This window comes from Neofelis nebulosa, chromosome 5 (assembly GCF_028018385.1).
Source record: "Neofelis nebulosa isolate mNeoNeb1 chromosome 5, mNeoNeb1.pri, whole genome shotgun sequence".
NCBI classification, from domain to species: Eukaryota; Metazoa; Chordata; class Mammalia; order Carnivora; family Felidae; genus Neofelis; species Neofelis nebulosa.
The window spans coordinates 84,556,125-84,571,248 of record NC_080786.1 but is presented as its reverse complement, the minus strand read 5'-3'; the positions used below and the strand labels follow the sequence as shown (position 1 = coordinate 84,571,248).

The 15,124-nt window shown below is 38.1% G+C and overlaps 1 protein-coding gene across 6 annotated transcripts in view; it reads right to left on the bottom strand.

The window, feature by feature from the left end:
• OPA1 (OPA1 mitochondrial dynamin like GTPase) overlaps positions 1-15,124 on the bottom strand; it is an 86,041-nt gene that overhangs the window by 24,286 nt on the left and 46,631 nt on the right. For 5 of the 6 annotated variants that reach the window (XR_009262097.1, XM_058730870.1, XM_058730872.1 and 2 more), the window contains 8 exons: positions 13,766-13,931; positions 11,662-11,814; positions 10,199-10,307; positions 9,591-9,670; positions 5,444-5,584; positions 2,863-2,979; positions 1,481-1,574; positions 866-976 (listed from right to left, as the gene is read on the bottom strand). Coding sequence is in view for 4 of the 6 variants with exons in the window: in XM_058730870.1 (XP_058586853.1) it covers positions 866-976; positions 1,481-1,574; positions 2,863-2,979; positions 5,444-5,584; positions 9,591-9,670; positions 10,199-10,307; positions 11,662-11,814; positions 13,766-13,931 (971 nt within the window). In the remaining 2 variants the exon portion in view is untranslated. Of the gene's footprint in view, positions 1-865; positions 1,014-1,480; positions 1,575-2,862; positions 2,980-5,443; positions 5,585-9,590; positions 9,671-10,198; positions 10,308-11,661; positions 11,815-13,765; positions 13,932-15,124 lie in introns of all 6 variants that reach the window. The other variant, XR_009262098.1, reaches the window with a different exon arrangement.

Genomic DNA, 15,124 nt, shown 5'->3' with positions numbered 1-15,124 from the left:
CGTGGCATGGGGTATCAGAGCCTGGATGAGGTAAAATGGGTGTCAACACAGGGTGAGGTGCTGTGGTGGTGGCCTGGAGTTGGGTGATCAGAGCCTGAGCTGGGTGAGAAGGATGCCTGTGCAATGAAGGGGACGGTGACAAGTTTCGTTACATATTGGGAGACTGAACAAAGTAAGTAAATATATTAAGGATACTTGGAGCCAGATTTCTCATTGTCAGCAAAAGGAGAAAAACAGAATGAACCCTGTATTACTGAATTAAAATGGAAAGTACCAGTGACAACTTATGGCTTTCAACATAGACGTATACATGTGATCAGGAATACAGGCGTAAACGTGCGGACGTGCATCTGCACATGTACGCACATGTGCGCGCACACGCACGAATGCATACAGCATCTGCTCCCCAGCTCCTTCCACTGAGAGGGTCTGGGAGCAGTGATAGTCCAATGACAATGAGCATTCCTAGGACCCAGCTCTTAATTTCTAACTACTATTCTGCAAAGCAAGGAAGCCGGATCAAAGTACGAGATGAGCACGGAACATCTTGTTACACAGAAGGACAATATCAGGACAACACGCGACACTTGAACAGGGTCTGAAGATTAGATGCAGTAACCAATCAGTGTCAACATCCTGATTCTGATGGTTGCATTATGGCTGCTACGAGAAACCTTGGTTTCTAAGAAACATGCATTAAAGTACTGCAAGTGATGGGGCTATGAGTTAGCACCTTTCTCTCAGTCAGTGGAAAAAATGTTCTTTGCATGCACATTTCTATAGTTTGAGAGTAACTGGATGAACAAATAATGGAAATGGGGAAGGAGAAAAGGCAGGAAGGTAGAGGGCAGGAAGAACCACTTACTGAGGTCTTCAGCCAGCTGAACTCGTTTGCCAGTGAGCAGTTTTACCTTCTTCTCGCTGTCTTCAGCAAAATCTTCCAATACCTCTTTCACATTTTTCTCTAATCGCCTGACTATTCAAAGTAAACAAAAACTTGAGGAGCTGTGTTTCTAATGAATGCACAAGGATGATAAAATTAGCAGTATTTGGAGGGTAAGTTCTTATTTTTCTCATCGAGTTTGATCTATTAAGTTCAAACTTCCCACAGTTACAGGGAGACTCTTTACTTATCATATAATACTTTTATCAGCATAAAACTAATACAATTCTCAGAGACAGTCATATTTAAGCACTAACTCTTTAATGGAAGTGCAGGTTTCTCCCCCAAAAACTACATGAAGCTTAGGATTCCTTTTCTAACAGAATTTTTGTGTCATGAGGGGAGACTCTTGGTACGTTTTATCTCCCATCTTTCTCAATTATGATTTACTTTCACTAATATTTTCAGGGCAGATTAATTTTCAATTGTTCTAATAAACCTATTTTTAAAGAAGTATCTTGGCATCATTCTATTAAATGAATATTACTACTATTATTTTTGCTGTCAAAGTTAGAAAGTGGTCCCTCTGTGGCTTACCTTCAGTGTTCGTAAGTTGTTGCCTCAAAGTATTTGCAGTGATGGCAAGCATGCGTTGTATTCGCCAGAACAGGACGACATCATTGCATTCCAACTAAAATATTAGGTCAGTAAGATTACCAGATGCAAATTTAAAAGTGAAAACCATGATCACAAACACATATGACTGACTACTAAAGTTAATACCTATACCCTAAGCTTTAACAAAAAACCTCAGATTTATCTAATACACGTACTCCTATCGCAGACAGAAGCCACCGAATCATTTCTGCTCAGGGTTCACGAACTTCCGCGTGATTTGCATTCAATTTACCTCACTCCTATATAGCTTTGTTTTGATTCTGAGGACAAAGCAAATGAATCCGGGAAGTAGAGAATTTCATGACATTATATACAAGTGGAAATTCACAGCATATACCCTTAATTTGTATTTAGTTTCAGCTAACAACCATGTTAGCTTAATATGTCCTTAGGTTAACCTCTTTTCTTCGAGCATGCATGCAAGCCAGTTCTGAAATGCAGCTTGTAGATAAAAATAAATTAATGATATGCTTCAAAAAGAGCTTATTCTGTAGAGAGGTCTTCTCAACGATTAAATTACGCAAAACACTTGCCATTTTTTACATAGGTATAGTTACATACAAATTTCCTTTAAGCTGTAGCAAACTCAAAAGCATTTTAGGGGCCTTTGATTACTAATTAATAGAGTTCTTTCAGAGCACTTCTACTTACAAGAAAATGCTCAAAATACATCAGTCTGCTGCCACCTAGCGGTTACTTTGTGAAACATGACATTACACTGTACAACTTCATACACTTCTTTCAAAGAATTATTTAAAGATTTTGGTGATATAAAGAAATACAATATAGGAAAAAGCACAATAAAAGCTGTTTTTGCAGGATGATGTCCACTATGCAAATGGATTATGTTATACACATGCACACAACTATAAAGATTAACAGACATATAAACATGTTAACTAAAATTACTTCTAGGTCAGGGGATTATAAGTGATTTATTCCTTAATAAGGAATATTAGTAAGTGACTATTTCCCTTTGCAATTTTCTTTTACATTTCTTTACTGTATTTCCACAACAAGATGTGTTATTTTCTATTACAAAAAAGTTAATTCTTAAAAAAAAAAAATTAAGTGGTTTAGTGCCTGTTCTCTGCACACAAAATCTTATTGTGTGTAAAATATAAAGTGGTAAAAACCTTAGAAAAGATAGGAGTTAGGTTATTCTTCAGACATAAATCATATATACTTTTTCCCAGCAGATAGATCAAAAGACTTAAAACAAATGCTAAAGCTATAGTCAACTTTCAAGCATCCAAACAACCATCACTAAAAGCATTTTCCCTGGTTTTTAGACACTTTACCTCAGAATCTACAAAATGCCTTTGGTAGTAGTAAAAGCCTCTTCGACAAAGGTTACAATGGTTTAGAGCTGTTTTTAAGAAATGTCTTCTATAAACTTGGTGCCAAGTATCTTTAATCTAAAATGAAGAAAGAAAACAAAACCAAAGAGTTACTGTACACTCCCCTCAGGTTGACCAAACACATTCTGAAAAGTCATCCACGAAGTTTATTTATAAAAAAGTTAATTAAAACTAGTGGCAGTGTTATTCTACCAACCATTTTTACCCATTAAGAAAAAAATTTTTTAAGACAAAAGATTTACCACTATTCTGACCCCTTACCAGTTTATATACTTCCAAATATGTAGTGTTTTTAACAACCGTTGTTATTACATTCAAATAATCATTCTGTAGAGTAGATAGGGTTGGGATTATTATCGCCCCTAGTTAGAGGTAAGGGGCCCCAAGGAAAAAGAGGTTGTGAGCCTTATCTAAGGACAGAGTCAGGACTAGGAAGCTGGTCTCAGACCATCAACCCAACAGTTATTTCCTTTCTGATTACTACATCTTGCTGTTACCATAGCAAAATGACTCCTGCCGTGTCATTATTACGTAGTTTGTCAAAGTGTTCAAGGTTCTTGCAAGCGTCTTTTCTAAGTAGACCAGTAATAATCGTACGCAGGTACAACCAGTACAATCAACGCTATGTAACACAGAGGAAAGTGGAAGCTCAGAGATGATGTCAGTATTACTAGTGAATGGGATGGAACTGCGCTAGAATTTACATCTCTGACAGTAGTCCATCTGCTATGTTTGTCATAATTATCTTGTTATCTATTTTATAGCTTCATCAAGTGCACTGGAAGAACAAAATGTCTCTTGGAAAAAGGGCTGAGATTTTCTTGCTCAGAGAAAGTCAATATATACAGCCAATCCATATCCTAATATGCAGGCAAAGTCCAAGGATGGATAAATTAAATTTATATTCAACTAATAATTTCATGTAATCATTAGTTTTAATTTCATTTTCTATTTACAAATAATGCTACATGTAACAGCTTTAACTTGCTTTGAGTTTTACCAGTTTTCTTGTTCTGACCTCCTGGGGAATTTAAATTAAATATACTCATTTCTCAAGTGCAAAAATATAAATAGTAGATAATCTTTAAAAGAACTTCTGTGTGGCTCTGAAACTTCTTATATGATTGTTTTCCTTCTTAGAATTATTTTTCTAATTGGGTTTCACTTAAGTTAACTTAAGCTAATATTAAAATGAGGTTTTATTTTTATTTATTTTTTAATTTTTTTTTAACATTTATTTATTTTTGAGAAACAGAGTGAGACAAAGCGTGAGTGGGGGAGGGGCAGAGAGAGAAGGAGACACAGAATCTGAAGCAGGCTCCAGGCCCTGAGCAAGAGGTCAGCACAGAGCCTGATGGGGGTCTCGAACCCACAAACTGTGAGATCGTGATGTGAGCCAAAGTTGGACGCTCAATCGACTGAGCCACCCAGGCGCCCCTTAAAATGAGGTTTTAATCCCTTATACTCTAACTGGGGTACATAGGCCCAGAAACAGTTATTTTTTTCAAATCTTCCCCAAATAAGCATCATGAAGATAAGCAAAACATAGTCTGTAATTATTTTTATTCTCATATTTATTATGATGATGTGAGGAAAATGAGATAGAACCCCAAGGCACTACTCAATTTAATACAAACTTAACATTCACATTTTTTCTAAATCCACTCATACCTGATTAAGGCACTTTTTTTTTTTTTTTTTAAATTTTTTTTTTCAACGTTTTTTATTTATTTTTGGGACAGAGAGAGACAACGCATGAACGGGGCAGGGGCAGAGAGAGAGGGAGACACAGAATCGGAAACAGGCTCCAGGCTCCGAGCCATCAGCCCAGAGCCTGACACGGGGCTCGAACTCACGGACCGCGAGATCGTGACCTGGCTGAAGTCGGACGCTTAACCGACTGCGCCACCCAGGCGCCCCAAGGCACTTTTTTTTTTTAAGAGAGACAGCGAGTGAGCAGCAGAGGGGCAGAGAGAGAGAGAGAAAATCTCAAGCAGGCTCCACACTTAGCGTGGAGCCTGACATGGGGCTTGATCCCACCACGCTGGGATCTACCAGCTACCAGAGCTGAAATCAAGAGTCAGACACTCAACCAACTGAGCCACCCAGGCGCCCCTGATTAAGGTACATTTGACAGAGAAAACATATATATATAAATGAAACACACTGAAGCAGAACTTCTATTTTGCTATCTGAAACGGCGTAACGTGGTGCAGAGATGTGACTGGGCTTCACCTCCTTTTGCAAGAGCTAACTGCTGAACATGCCCAGGTACTTCACTTTTCCAAGTCTCAAACTCCTCATTACGAATTAAAGTATTACCCGTAAGAAAACACCGCCAAGAATAAATCTCTACTCTGTACACAACCAAAGTGACTGTTTTTACTGTCAGCAAAAGTACACGTGACCCAAGTCAGGTCAAGCACTTCTATATCCGAGTAACATGTGAGAAGTAGCAACATTTTACCGCAAGAACAAAGATTAAGGAAGTAAGTTCAGGCTTTTCCGCAATATTTATTACCAAGCTTGGGTCCACTTCTACCCCTCGGGATTCCAGGTTCTTTCGCACTGTGGTTATCTCATCGCTTGCGAGATATGCCGGGTGCTCCTCGTTACACTTCAACATCTTCTCCAATTCGTTCTTGGTTTCGTTGTGGACAAACTTGAAATTGTTTAAAAGAGAATTCTGCTTTAGATGGTTCATGATTTGCCACGCTTATAAAAACAGAGCCCTGATTTTAGTTAAGTACACTGCTGCTGCACAATAGGTGACACGAGCCCCACACAGCAAACAAGAAAGAACACAGTCCCCAGCTTAGGATACAGGACAACAGCTCTGGGAAGCAGAATAAACTGGACTTATATGAGGAGAAAGAAACAAACAAGAAATTAGCCACATTTGTTATATATTTTGCTTTTGATCAAATGGTTTATTGTCGAAGTTACAGCACCAGGTAGCTTACTGTATACTTTCTTGACCTTAGAGTAGGATATCAGTCTAGGAAAGAGTACCCTGAATATATGGGAAGAGATAATGTTCTAATAAATGCCTTGTATCTAAGAACTAGATGGCTGTAAGAACTTGCACCTCCTGACAGGCTTCTTTTCTGATAAATATGAAATTCATAGTTGGGATTTAAAAAAAAAGATTTCTAATAAAAATTGTGCTTTAAACTGCTTCTGCAAGGTGCTTATCATTCCTTTTTTTTAAATTTATTTTTAAATAATCTTTAAACCCAACATGGGGCTCAAACTCACAACCCCAAGATCAAGGGTAGCACACTCTATATCTATAGTTTGAGCCAGCCAGGAGCCCGAAGGTGTCAATCGTTTTTATTATTTATATTTTTTAAATGTTTATTTATTTTGAGAGAGGGAGACAGAGCACAAGTAGCAGAGGGGCAGAGACAGGGAGACAAAGAATCCCCAACAGGCCCCGTGCTGCCAGAGCAGAGCTCAACACAGGGCTCGAACCCATAAACCGCGAGATCACGACCTGAGCCAAAACCAAGAGTCAGTCGCTTAACCGACAGAGCCACCCAGGTGCCCCGATGCCTATCATTTTTAAATGCACCTCCATTCTCTTCTTTATAACTGTTCATAATCTGAGGACCAAAGGAGGAAAACATACACTAGTGATAAATTTGAAAGTAAGACTTTTACACATTGTCAAATTATGTTTATCTTTCCTTTTTTCAATCTTTCCAAAACTGCATGATAAAAGAAGCTAGCTTCAAATTCACTGATTACTCTAAACAAGTTACTACCACAGCACTCTGCCCCAAACTGTAGCAAGCTACAGTATCTGAGTACTTCAAGAATAAAATGTAAATGTAAATAACTGGTTTATAAAGGAAACTACTAATTAATATTCTCTGAAAACATGACACTTTAGAAAAACTATTACTTAATGAAGAGAAATTTCACATTTTCCTTTAACATCTGCTCTTAGTCTGAGGTAAGAAGGAAATCTTTATTTTTTTTTTAATTAAAAAAAAATTTTAATGTTTATTTACTTGAGAGAGAGAGAGACAGAGAGAGCAGGGGAGGGGCAGAGAGACAGAAGGAGACACAGAATCCAAAGCAGGCTCCAAGCTCTGAGCTGTCAGCACAGAGCCCGACGTGGAGCTCGAACTCATGGACTGCAAAATCATGACCTGAGCCAATGTCAGCTGCTTAACTGACAGAGCCACCCAGGCGCCCCATAAATCTTTAATTTAGATGATACTCCCCAACTCTTCTTGTCCTGTTTTTACTTCTATCTGTCCACCTGTCCCCACCACCCTGGCTGTTCAGAAGAACACTACTCTCCCATGTATCCTGACCAAGATCTCCACAGTTCAGCTCAGACAAGGTGAGAATGTTCCAAAGGAATGGATTTTTCCCTAGAAAACTAAGGAAAAAGTAACAACATAAAAGCAAAAAGTAGTTTTCAGAGCACAGACTTCTCATTTTTAACGTAGGACAGTCTTAAATTTCTTTTCCTGCTTAATCAATCACTCAAAAAGACAGAAGGAACTATTACACAGCCACCTAAACTTGCAGTGTGAGATGTGGGGACAGTCTCAACCTCTTCCATAATCTGTTTCTCATGGTAACCTCCAGGAATGAGATCTACAACAGTGGTTTTCAACTGGGAGCAGGAGGGGTAGAAAGGTTAGAGAATAAGAACTTGATTCAGTAGGTCTGACAGGAGGCTTTCTTTTGAAACAGAAAATGAAACACGCACATACAAACACCTCCCAAGGCAGTCCTGATGTCCCTCTCCCTACACTCCAAATTATGGCTTCTGTTCTACAGTCTGGGTCTTACGTATGCTGCCCTGAAACCCTGAAAGGAAAAGGGTTTTCTCTGAAGGGTTTCCATATTCCTCTCCTAGGCCACAGATCCTCCCATTAATCTTAAAACTTAATTTTCCACTTCCCTTGCAGGGATCCCCTACAGGTTCAAATTCCTGAGAAAATAGTTTACAACTAGGAATTATTTCTCTCTCAGAGCATTTGGCCACTAGTTGCTGAGGCAAGGTGCCAACATCGATTACTGTGGAGACTTTAGCCTAATTTCCCTAAACCCTGATGGGTGGACACCATTTTCCTTCCAGGTTTACCTGCCTCACACCAGTTCTTTTCAATCATTGCTTCTTCCAGTCTTAAAGTCAGATCACGTTAGAGTCTAATGGCTCTCCTAGAAATTCTTTTCTGACAGACCTCCTCCTTTTAGCCCATGTGTCAAGAGAGATAACTGATGCTCCCTGAAGACAGATGTGATCCAACTGCTAACCCTGTCTACCTCCTCAGGTTCTCTCCACAAAAATCCTATCAGAAAAAAGAGAAGAGGAAGACTGTTCCTTCCCTTTTTTATTTATTTACTTTATTTTTTAAATTATTTTATTTTTTTTAAATGTTTATTTATTTTTGAGACAGAGAGAAACAGAGCATGAACGGGGGAGGAGCGGAGAGAGAGAGGGAGACACAGAATCCGAAGCAGGCTCCAGGCTCTGAGCTGTCAGCATAGAGCCTGACGCGGGGCTCGAACTCACGGACCATGAGATTGTGACCTGAGCCGAAGTCGGAAGCTCAACCGACTGAGCCACCCAGGCGCCCCTCCTTCCCTTTTTTAAAGATAAATTGGGACTCATATCTGACAGACAGCTTATGGAAAAAAAAAAAAAAAAAAAAGGGCATGAAACTAAAAAAAAAAAAAAAAGTTTATATAACTTAATTCTGTATTTAAGATGAAAACAAAACAATAAATAAATAAATAAGGAAACAGGGAAACAAGAATGATATGTCATTTGGCAATTTTCCATTCTCTTTATCTTCTCTCTTGATATTTCTGTATCTTGCTCTCCTTTCTCTAATTACATGGATTCGGACTGAAAGAGGACTGGATGCCACCTCTTTTTCTTAGTCATTACTACTTTCACTTGTGCATTTTGATTTGATATCCTGTTTTCACTCTTTGATTTAAGTAATGAATGTAAGAATGAGATGTGGTGTATGACTAAATGCTAGATAGGAAGAGGAGCCATAACAATAAGGAATAAAAAGAAGGTAAGGGATGGGAATTTGAATGATTCATACATCCTCCCTCTACTCATTTGTCAATTTATTTATACTTGCCTTTACCATTTTCTTCTTCTGAAGTGCTCATTAAATATTTATGGAATAAATTCTGTAATTCTAGTTCCTGTCTGAATTTTTATACCTATTTTGGGAATACAACAGCAAAAAATGCAAAAGAACAAAATAATCTGAATAGACAACAGAAAAATCCAGAAGTAACAGATGAGGTAAACAAAGTCACTGTATCTTTCATTCTGATTACATTTACTCTACATCCTCTGAAATTCGTGTCATTTTTTATTTTTGTTTATAACTTCAACCTTCATTTTACCTCAAACAAGGAATTGAAATGAACAAAGTAATCAACCACAAAAGGAGCATGGTTCATTTCCCATTTTAGTAACATAGCTACCGCACTTGAAAAAAACAACTTGCTTTTATAGCTTACTATTTATTCTAAAATTTCATTATATTGTAGAAAGGCTGATATAAAACATTTGAAATTATTAAGATTGGTCTAGAAGGCAATGCAAAAGTGATATTTTAATGCTTGAATTAAAATAATCAAAATTATATCATAAGACCAGAGATTTGTTTTTTTACCTGTTCTTGGGTCCGGTTCTTCCAGTATAACCATCTCTTTTTCCAATCTGGACCTATCATGTTTTCAATTGCATTTTCAGCTGCAAAATTAAAAAAAAACTTTTTAAAAATTCATCAAAAATTTTATCATTTACCAAGTACATAGATTATAACTAATATTAAACAGTCTTATTTTATTAACTATTTCAAAGTGCTATATCAATATAAAGTCAGCTGAAATAAAGACAAAAAAAATTACATGATTGATATGGTACATGTAGAAGAAAGGATTTAATTATATATGTTTATAATCTGCGCAAGGTACAATTGGTATTGCAAGGTATACCGTTTCCATAGGTATAGAGGCAAACACTAAAATGGTCTTATAGTTTTTTCAGAATAGGAGTACATATGAACGTATGTCCAATTTATTTAATATTTTCCCTAGTTACTAAGCCATTGACTGAAAAATCCCACAAAAAAAATTTAACGATGTTATTAATGACAAAGCTATGAAATGTTAGTTTTATTTTTTTTTTTAAAACTTTATTTTACAAACGTTCATCAAGTTGGATGACCCCCCCCTTCACCACTGCGAATACTCACAACTCAACACATGTCCTACTTACTGTCCTTGAGGCGAGCCTGAAGAGCTTCTTCCATAAAATAAATAGCGGCATCCCACTGTTGTTTATCAGATATGGAACGGTCTTCTAAAGCATTGTGCTGGATAACCCTCTGAAATAACAAGGAAAGAAAAACAGCCAATTTTGATCTATCTAGGCCTTATAATCTTAGTAACTGTATTCAAATTGACAGCTTCTCAAACATCCAAAAGAACAGATGTGCCTAAAACAACATAAAAGTATGCCCCTTCCATGCAAATTCAGGTCTTATTACCTGCCCACTTGTCAGCTTTCTTCCCCAAAATATAAACAGTGAAGACTTCTTCCTATCCCAAATTGAGTAAGCTATGTCTAAGATCGAGAGAGGTATGTTACACATGTAACCGCATAAAATCTGCACCTAGAACCCTAGTAACTCAGGAGTTAATGATTCAGATCATCGCTACCTCTCCTTTTTGCCATATGATCTGTGTTAGCATTTCCAAAAAAACGAGAAAAACAACCACTGTCTCACCGTTAACACCAATGAAAAGTGTAAAGGAGGAAAGCTTAAAAGGTCTAGACAATCATAAGCAAATGTGAGTTCTTCATTATAAGAAAACTGATCTCTAAATTTTATAATCATTGAATGAATGCATGAAAAAGGACACTATTCTCTCAGGAAGCAAGTCTTATAAGGCATTTAACACGAACGAACATAGCTTTCAAACATGAAAACAAACACTTATTCTAAAATAAATTACAATTATGACCAGCCCACAGTGAGATATGCATTATCCTGGAAAACTGTTCAATCTTTCAACAGTCCTCCTCAGAACTGTCTGGGAAGAGAGCAGGTGCTTAACCAGGTTTGATTATGGTGATGAAACGTTCCACATAACAAAAGATCTGCTGGAGGTGGTTGGATTTGGTGAAGGTCAGGAGTCAGGCTTTGTAGCAGAGTCAGGGCTTGGGTCTGAGTTTTGCCAAGGACAATAATAGGGCTGCTTAAGAACTAAATAAAATCTGCTTACAAAATACACTGTAGAGTTTCAGGCAACTTCCAAGCATTCAACATGTGGCAGTTAGCATTATTTTAGAAGTCTAACATTGTATGACTCAAATCCACTGAAAACCAATGCATCTAATTCCTTTTATTACCACGAAGGGTAAAATGAGAAGCAGCTATCTGAGCCATCTGTAGATCAGGTCCATGTAATGGCTAGTGGACAACAATTTGTGGAAGTTAATAGAAGCCTCTTTACCGCAAAGTTTGACTTTTTTTCTGAAATGCTAGCCAAGAAAGAAATAGCAGAGAAATGTTAAAGGACTAATTACAGATGGTTAAACTATTTCTTTCCCCTCATTATTTTAAATTCAGAACCTAACTGAAATGGTCATATAAAAACAGCTTCCTACAAAAAGATACCAATTTGAGAAATTATATAAAAGCATGAGGCCGACACCTTAACATACAAATGACATACCAAGCTGTCCTCCGCAAAATCATTCCACTTGTGGCGCTTAATACTTTCTTCCTTAACAGCCTCTTTAAGTTTATCAAATATGTCATCATGCTCTTTCCCTTTTGGTTCTGTCATGAAGCGGGAAAATTCTTCTTGTAGGGTCTCCCAAGCAACCTAGATTTAAAAGAAAAAAAGCTGTATTCACAGTACATACTTATATTTAATATGTAACATGACACACATGTGAATTAAAGCCAAACAGATAAAATAAGCTTATCACAAAGTACATATGAAACCACTTTTTTTTTTAAAGGCCGCATACATAAACACTGGCCTAGAGATCTCACACTGGTAGCTAGTGGGGTAGATTTGGCGTCCTGACATGTTGATATGTTTTGCTAGACCTACATGGTGTTTTAAATTTTAACAAACAGAGCCAACATTAAAAAGAGAGAGACTTCATATAAAAATCTGTGTTTCCAGCCTCTCTTGAACTATCCGGCAGCACTGTACCCACATTCCTACATAACGCTAGCTGGAGCTGAAAAGAAATTGCCCCCTTGACTTAAGGTCTGTACTCCAATCAGCCCCCAGACTTAGTTCACTAATTTATTTCCTTCTGTACAAGAGGTGAGTCGGCCTGCTTCTTTCATTCTGCAGAAAGTTTAAAATTTCATAACGATTCAGTCTTCTTCACATGTTTGCCTTTATGCAAATATATGAAGCAAAGCATCAATACCTTCAAACAGAGCCCAGCAGTATTCAGGCTCTATCACAGCTAACTCCTAATTACCTGAAGGAAGAGCCCAGTGCAAGAAGTAATGAAGAACTAAATCTACTTATGATTAAGTGGGCTGGTTAATGCTGTGTTTTTTATTTAGCCCTGGTCCTTTTAAACATGAAGAAATCACGGCATAAAAAAGATGGCTGTTCAAGAATATCCAGTGAGGTATTAGAATCTATGTTTCCTGACCTTCAGCAGATCCTCATGTCTCCGCCACACCCAGGTGAGAAGGGAGAAGGCGGCAGGAGACAGAATGACGACTTCCACGGCCGAGCCTTAGGATGTGAAAATATCCTACCGTGGGACCGGGGCCGCACAGATGTTTTTAGGTTGTGAGGAGAGCTGGTGAGTGATGGCAGCAGCTCTCTAGCTATTTCAGGGGTAAATGTGTGGAGAACTGACAGGGGTCAGCGGTATGCAGCTTCAGCAGAGCAGCTGCCAGCTCTCAGAAAGAGAAGCTGGAAGAAACTGAGAAAACAGGTGCAGTCAGGGCTGGAGCAGGACAGGAGAGGGGGGAATGACGCCCAAATAATTAGAAGCTGACAAGGTAAGTATAAAAAATGAAATTATCTTTGACACTGACTCTCATTTTGTGAGCAACCTCACAAAGAGGCACAGGACACACCGCGTCTTACTGAGCGAGCGCAATCGTTCTTCAGACTAATACGCGTGGCAGATCAGCTCAGGGGATGCTCATCATCACAGTAACAGCAGCTGGCATTTACTGCGCAGTTACCGTGGGCCAGGTGTGTCTAAGTATTTCATGTATTACGCACATTTGCTCCTTATAACAATCTGCGAGGTGGGCAACATCGTCATCCCTATTGTACACGTAAACAGAAAGGTTAAGCACCTGGAGTCCAAAGATCACCCAACTACTACGTGGTACAGCCAATGTGTAACAGATAAGCATTCTTTAAGGGACTTTCTTATAATTCTTGGTCTAATGTTCTGGCAGGATCCTAACTAAGGAAATGATTATTTAAGTGCAACTGAGCCCTGCAGAAAATCAATAGATGAAATAGTTCAACCATTAAACATTTTTCTTATGGGATCCTTATTTGCAGAAAAAGTTAAAAACAGTTCACAGTTAAGCAAATTTTGCTGGTTTTGTTAAATGCCCTCGGAACAACAAAATGCCAATTAGTAAATTTTTATAGTAGTAGTAACTGGTAATAGCATTAAGGCTGACCCCAACACAGAGATAAGGAATAGAGAATAAATGGAGCCTAAAGACCAAAAGGAGAAAAAGTGGCTGTGATGGGAATAAAACCTAAAATTCATGGCTCCTACTCCCTTCACATAATGCTTCTTACCCATTTAATTAAATTATATCCTAACCTCTACTGCTTTATTAGGAAGCTGTTTATCAGTCCACTGTTTAAGCTTGATGTCCACTGTTGTATTAAAAGTCCCTGAATTCATGGTCTGTGCAGCTGGAAGATAGATGTTTTCAATCACATGAGTTGATACTCTTTCCCACAAAGACTGCTGAAGGATTTCCTCCCTGAAATTAGACAAAACAAGTTTCAAGAACATCAAATTTAAATATTATATTGTTTTTAAAAACAGCTGCATTGAAGCATCATATTTACAGTGCTGACATATGAACATACCTGTGTATCACCACAATCAAGAGAACCAACCTATCCACCATCTTCAAAAGTTCTAGCCGCTGGATCTGCTTTCAGTTACTAGAGGTTGGCTTATATTTTCTAGAATTGTGTGTAAATGCAACCATACAGTATATACTCTTATTTTTGTCTGTCTTCTTTCACTCGGCAAAACCATTTCGAGATTTCTCCATATTGTTGTATCAATGTTTCACTCCTTTTTTTAAAAATTATTTTTAAGTCTATTTATTTGAGAGAGAGCGATTGCGAGTGGGGGAGGAGAAGAGAGAGGGAGAGAAAGAACGGGAAGCAGGCTCCATGCATTGTGAGTGCAGAGCCCAATGTGGGGCTCGATCTCACGAACCATGAGATCATGACCTGAGCTGAAATGAAGAGTCTGCCACTTAACTGATGAGCCACTCAGGCGCCCTGTCTCACTCCTTCTTATTGCTGAGTAATATTCCACTCCATGGATCTGTTTACGTATTTAGCTGCTATTGGACATCTGCGTTGTTTCCCACCGTTAGTTCTTCCAAATGAAGCCGTAATGAGCTTTCACATGCAAGTCTTTATGGACACATACTTTTGCTTCTCTCGGGCAAAATATCTAGGATTGGAAGAGCTGGATCATTTGGTAGCTACATAGTTAACTTTTTATGATACTGCCAAACTGTCCAAATGGGTGAACTATTTTACATTCCCACCAGCACAGTATGAGAGTTCTAGATGCTCTGCTTCTTGCCAACATTTGATATGGTTAGTCATTCTGACAGGTTTACGGTGGTATCTCATTGCAGTCATTTGCATTTCCCTAATGGCGAATACTTTTAAGCATCTTTTCCTGTGCTTATTTGCCTATACAGACTTTTTATGTATTGCTGAAAAGTGCAGTCCAAGACTGAGAATTTCTAGGTATAATTTTAACGATTTATCAGACCACAGCACAGAGCACAGAGATGTTATGGGATATTGCTAGGTAAAACTGGTCAACACATCATGATAAAGGCAACACTATAAAGGATGCATAATCAAGTTGAGAATCCTGCCTTAAAAAGTACCTTACAAGACCACACATCTCTAAGCAAGA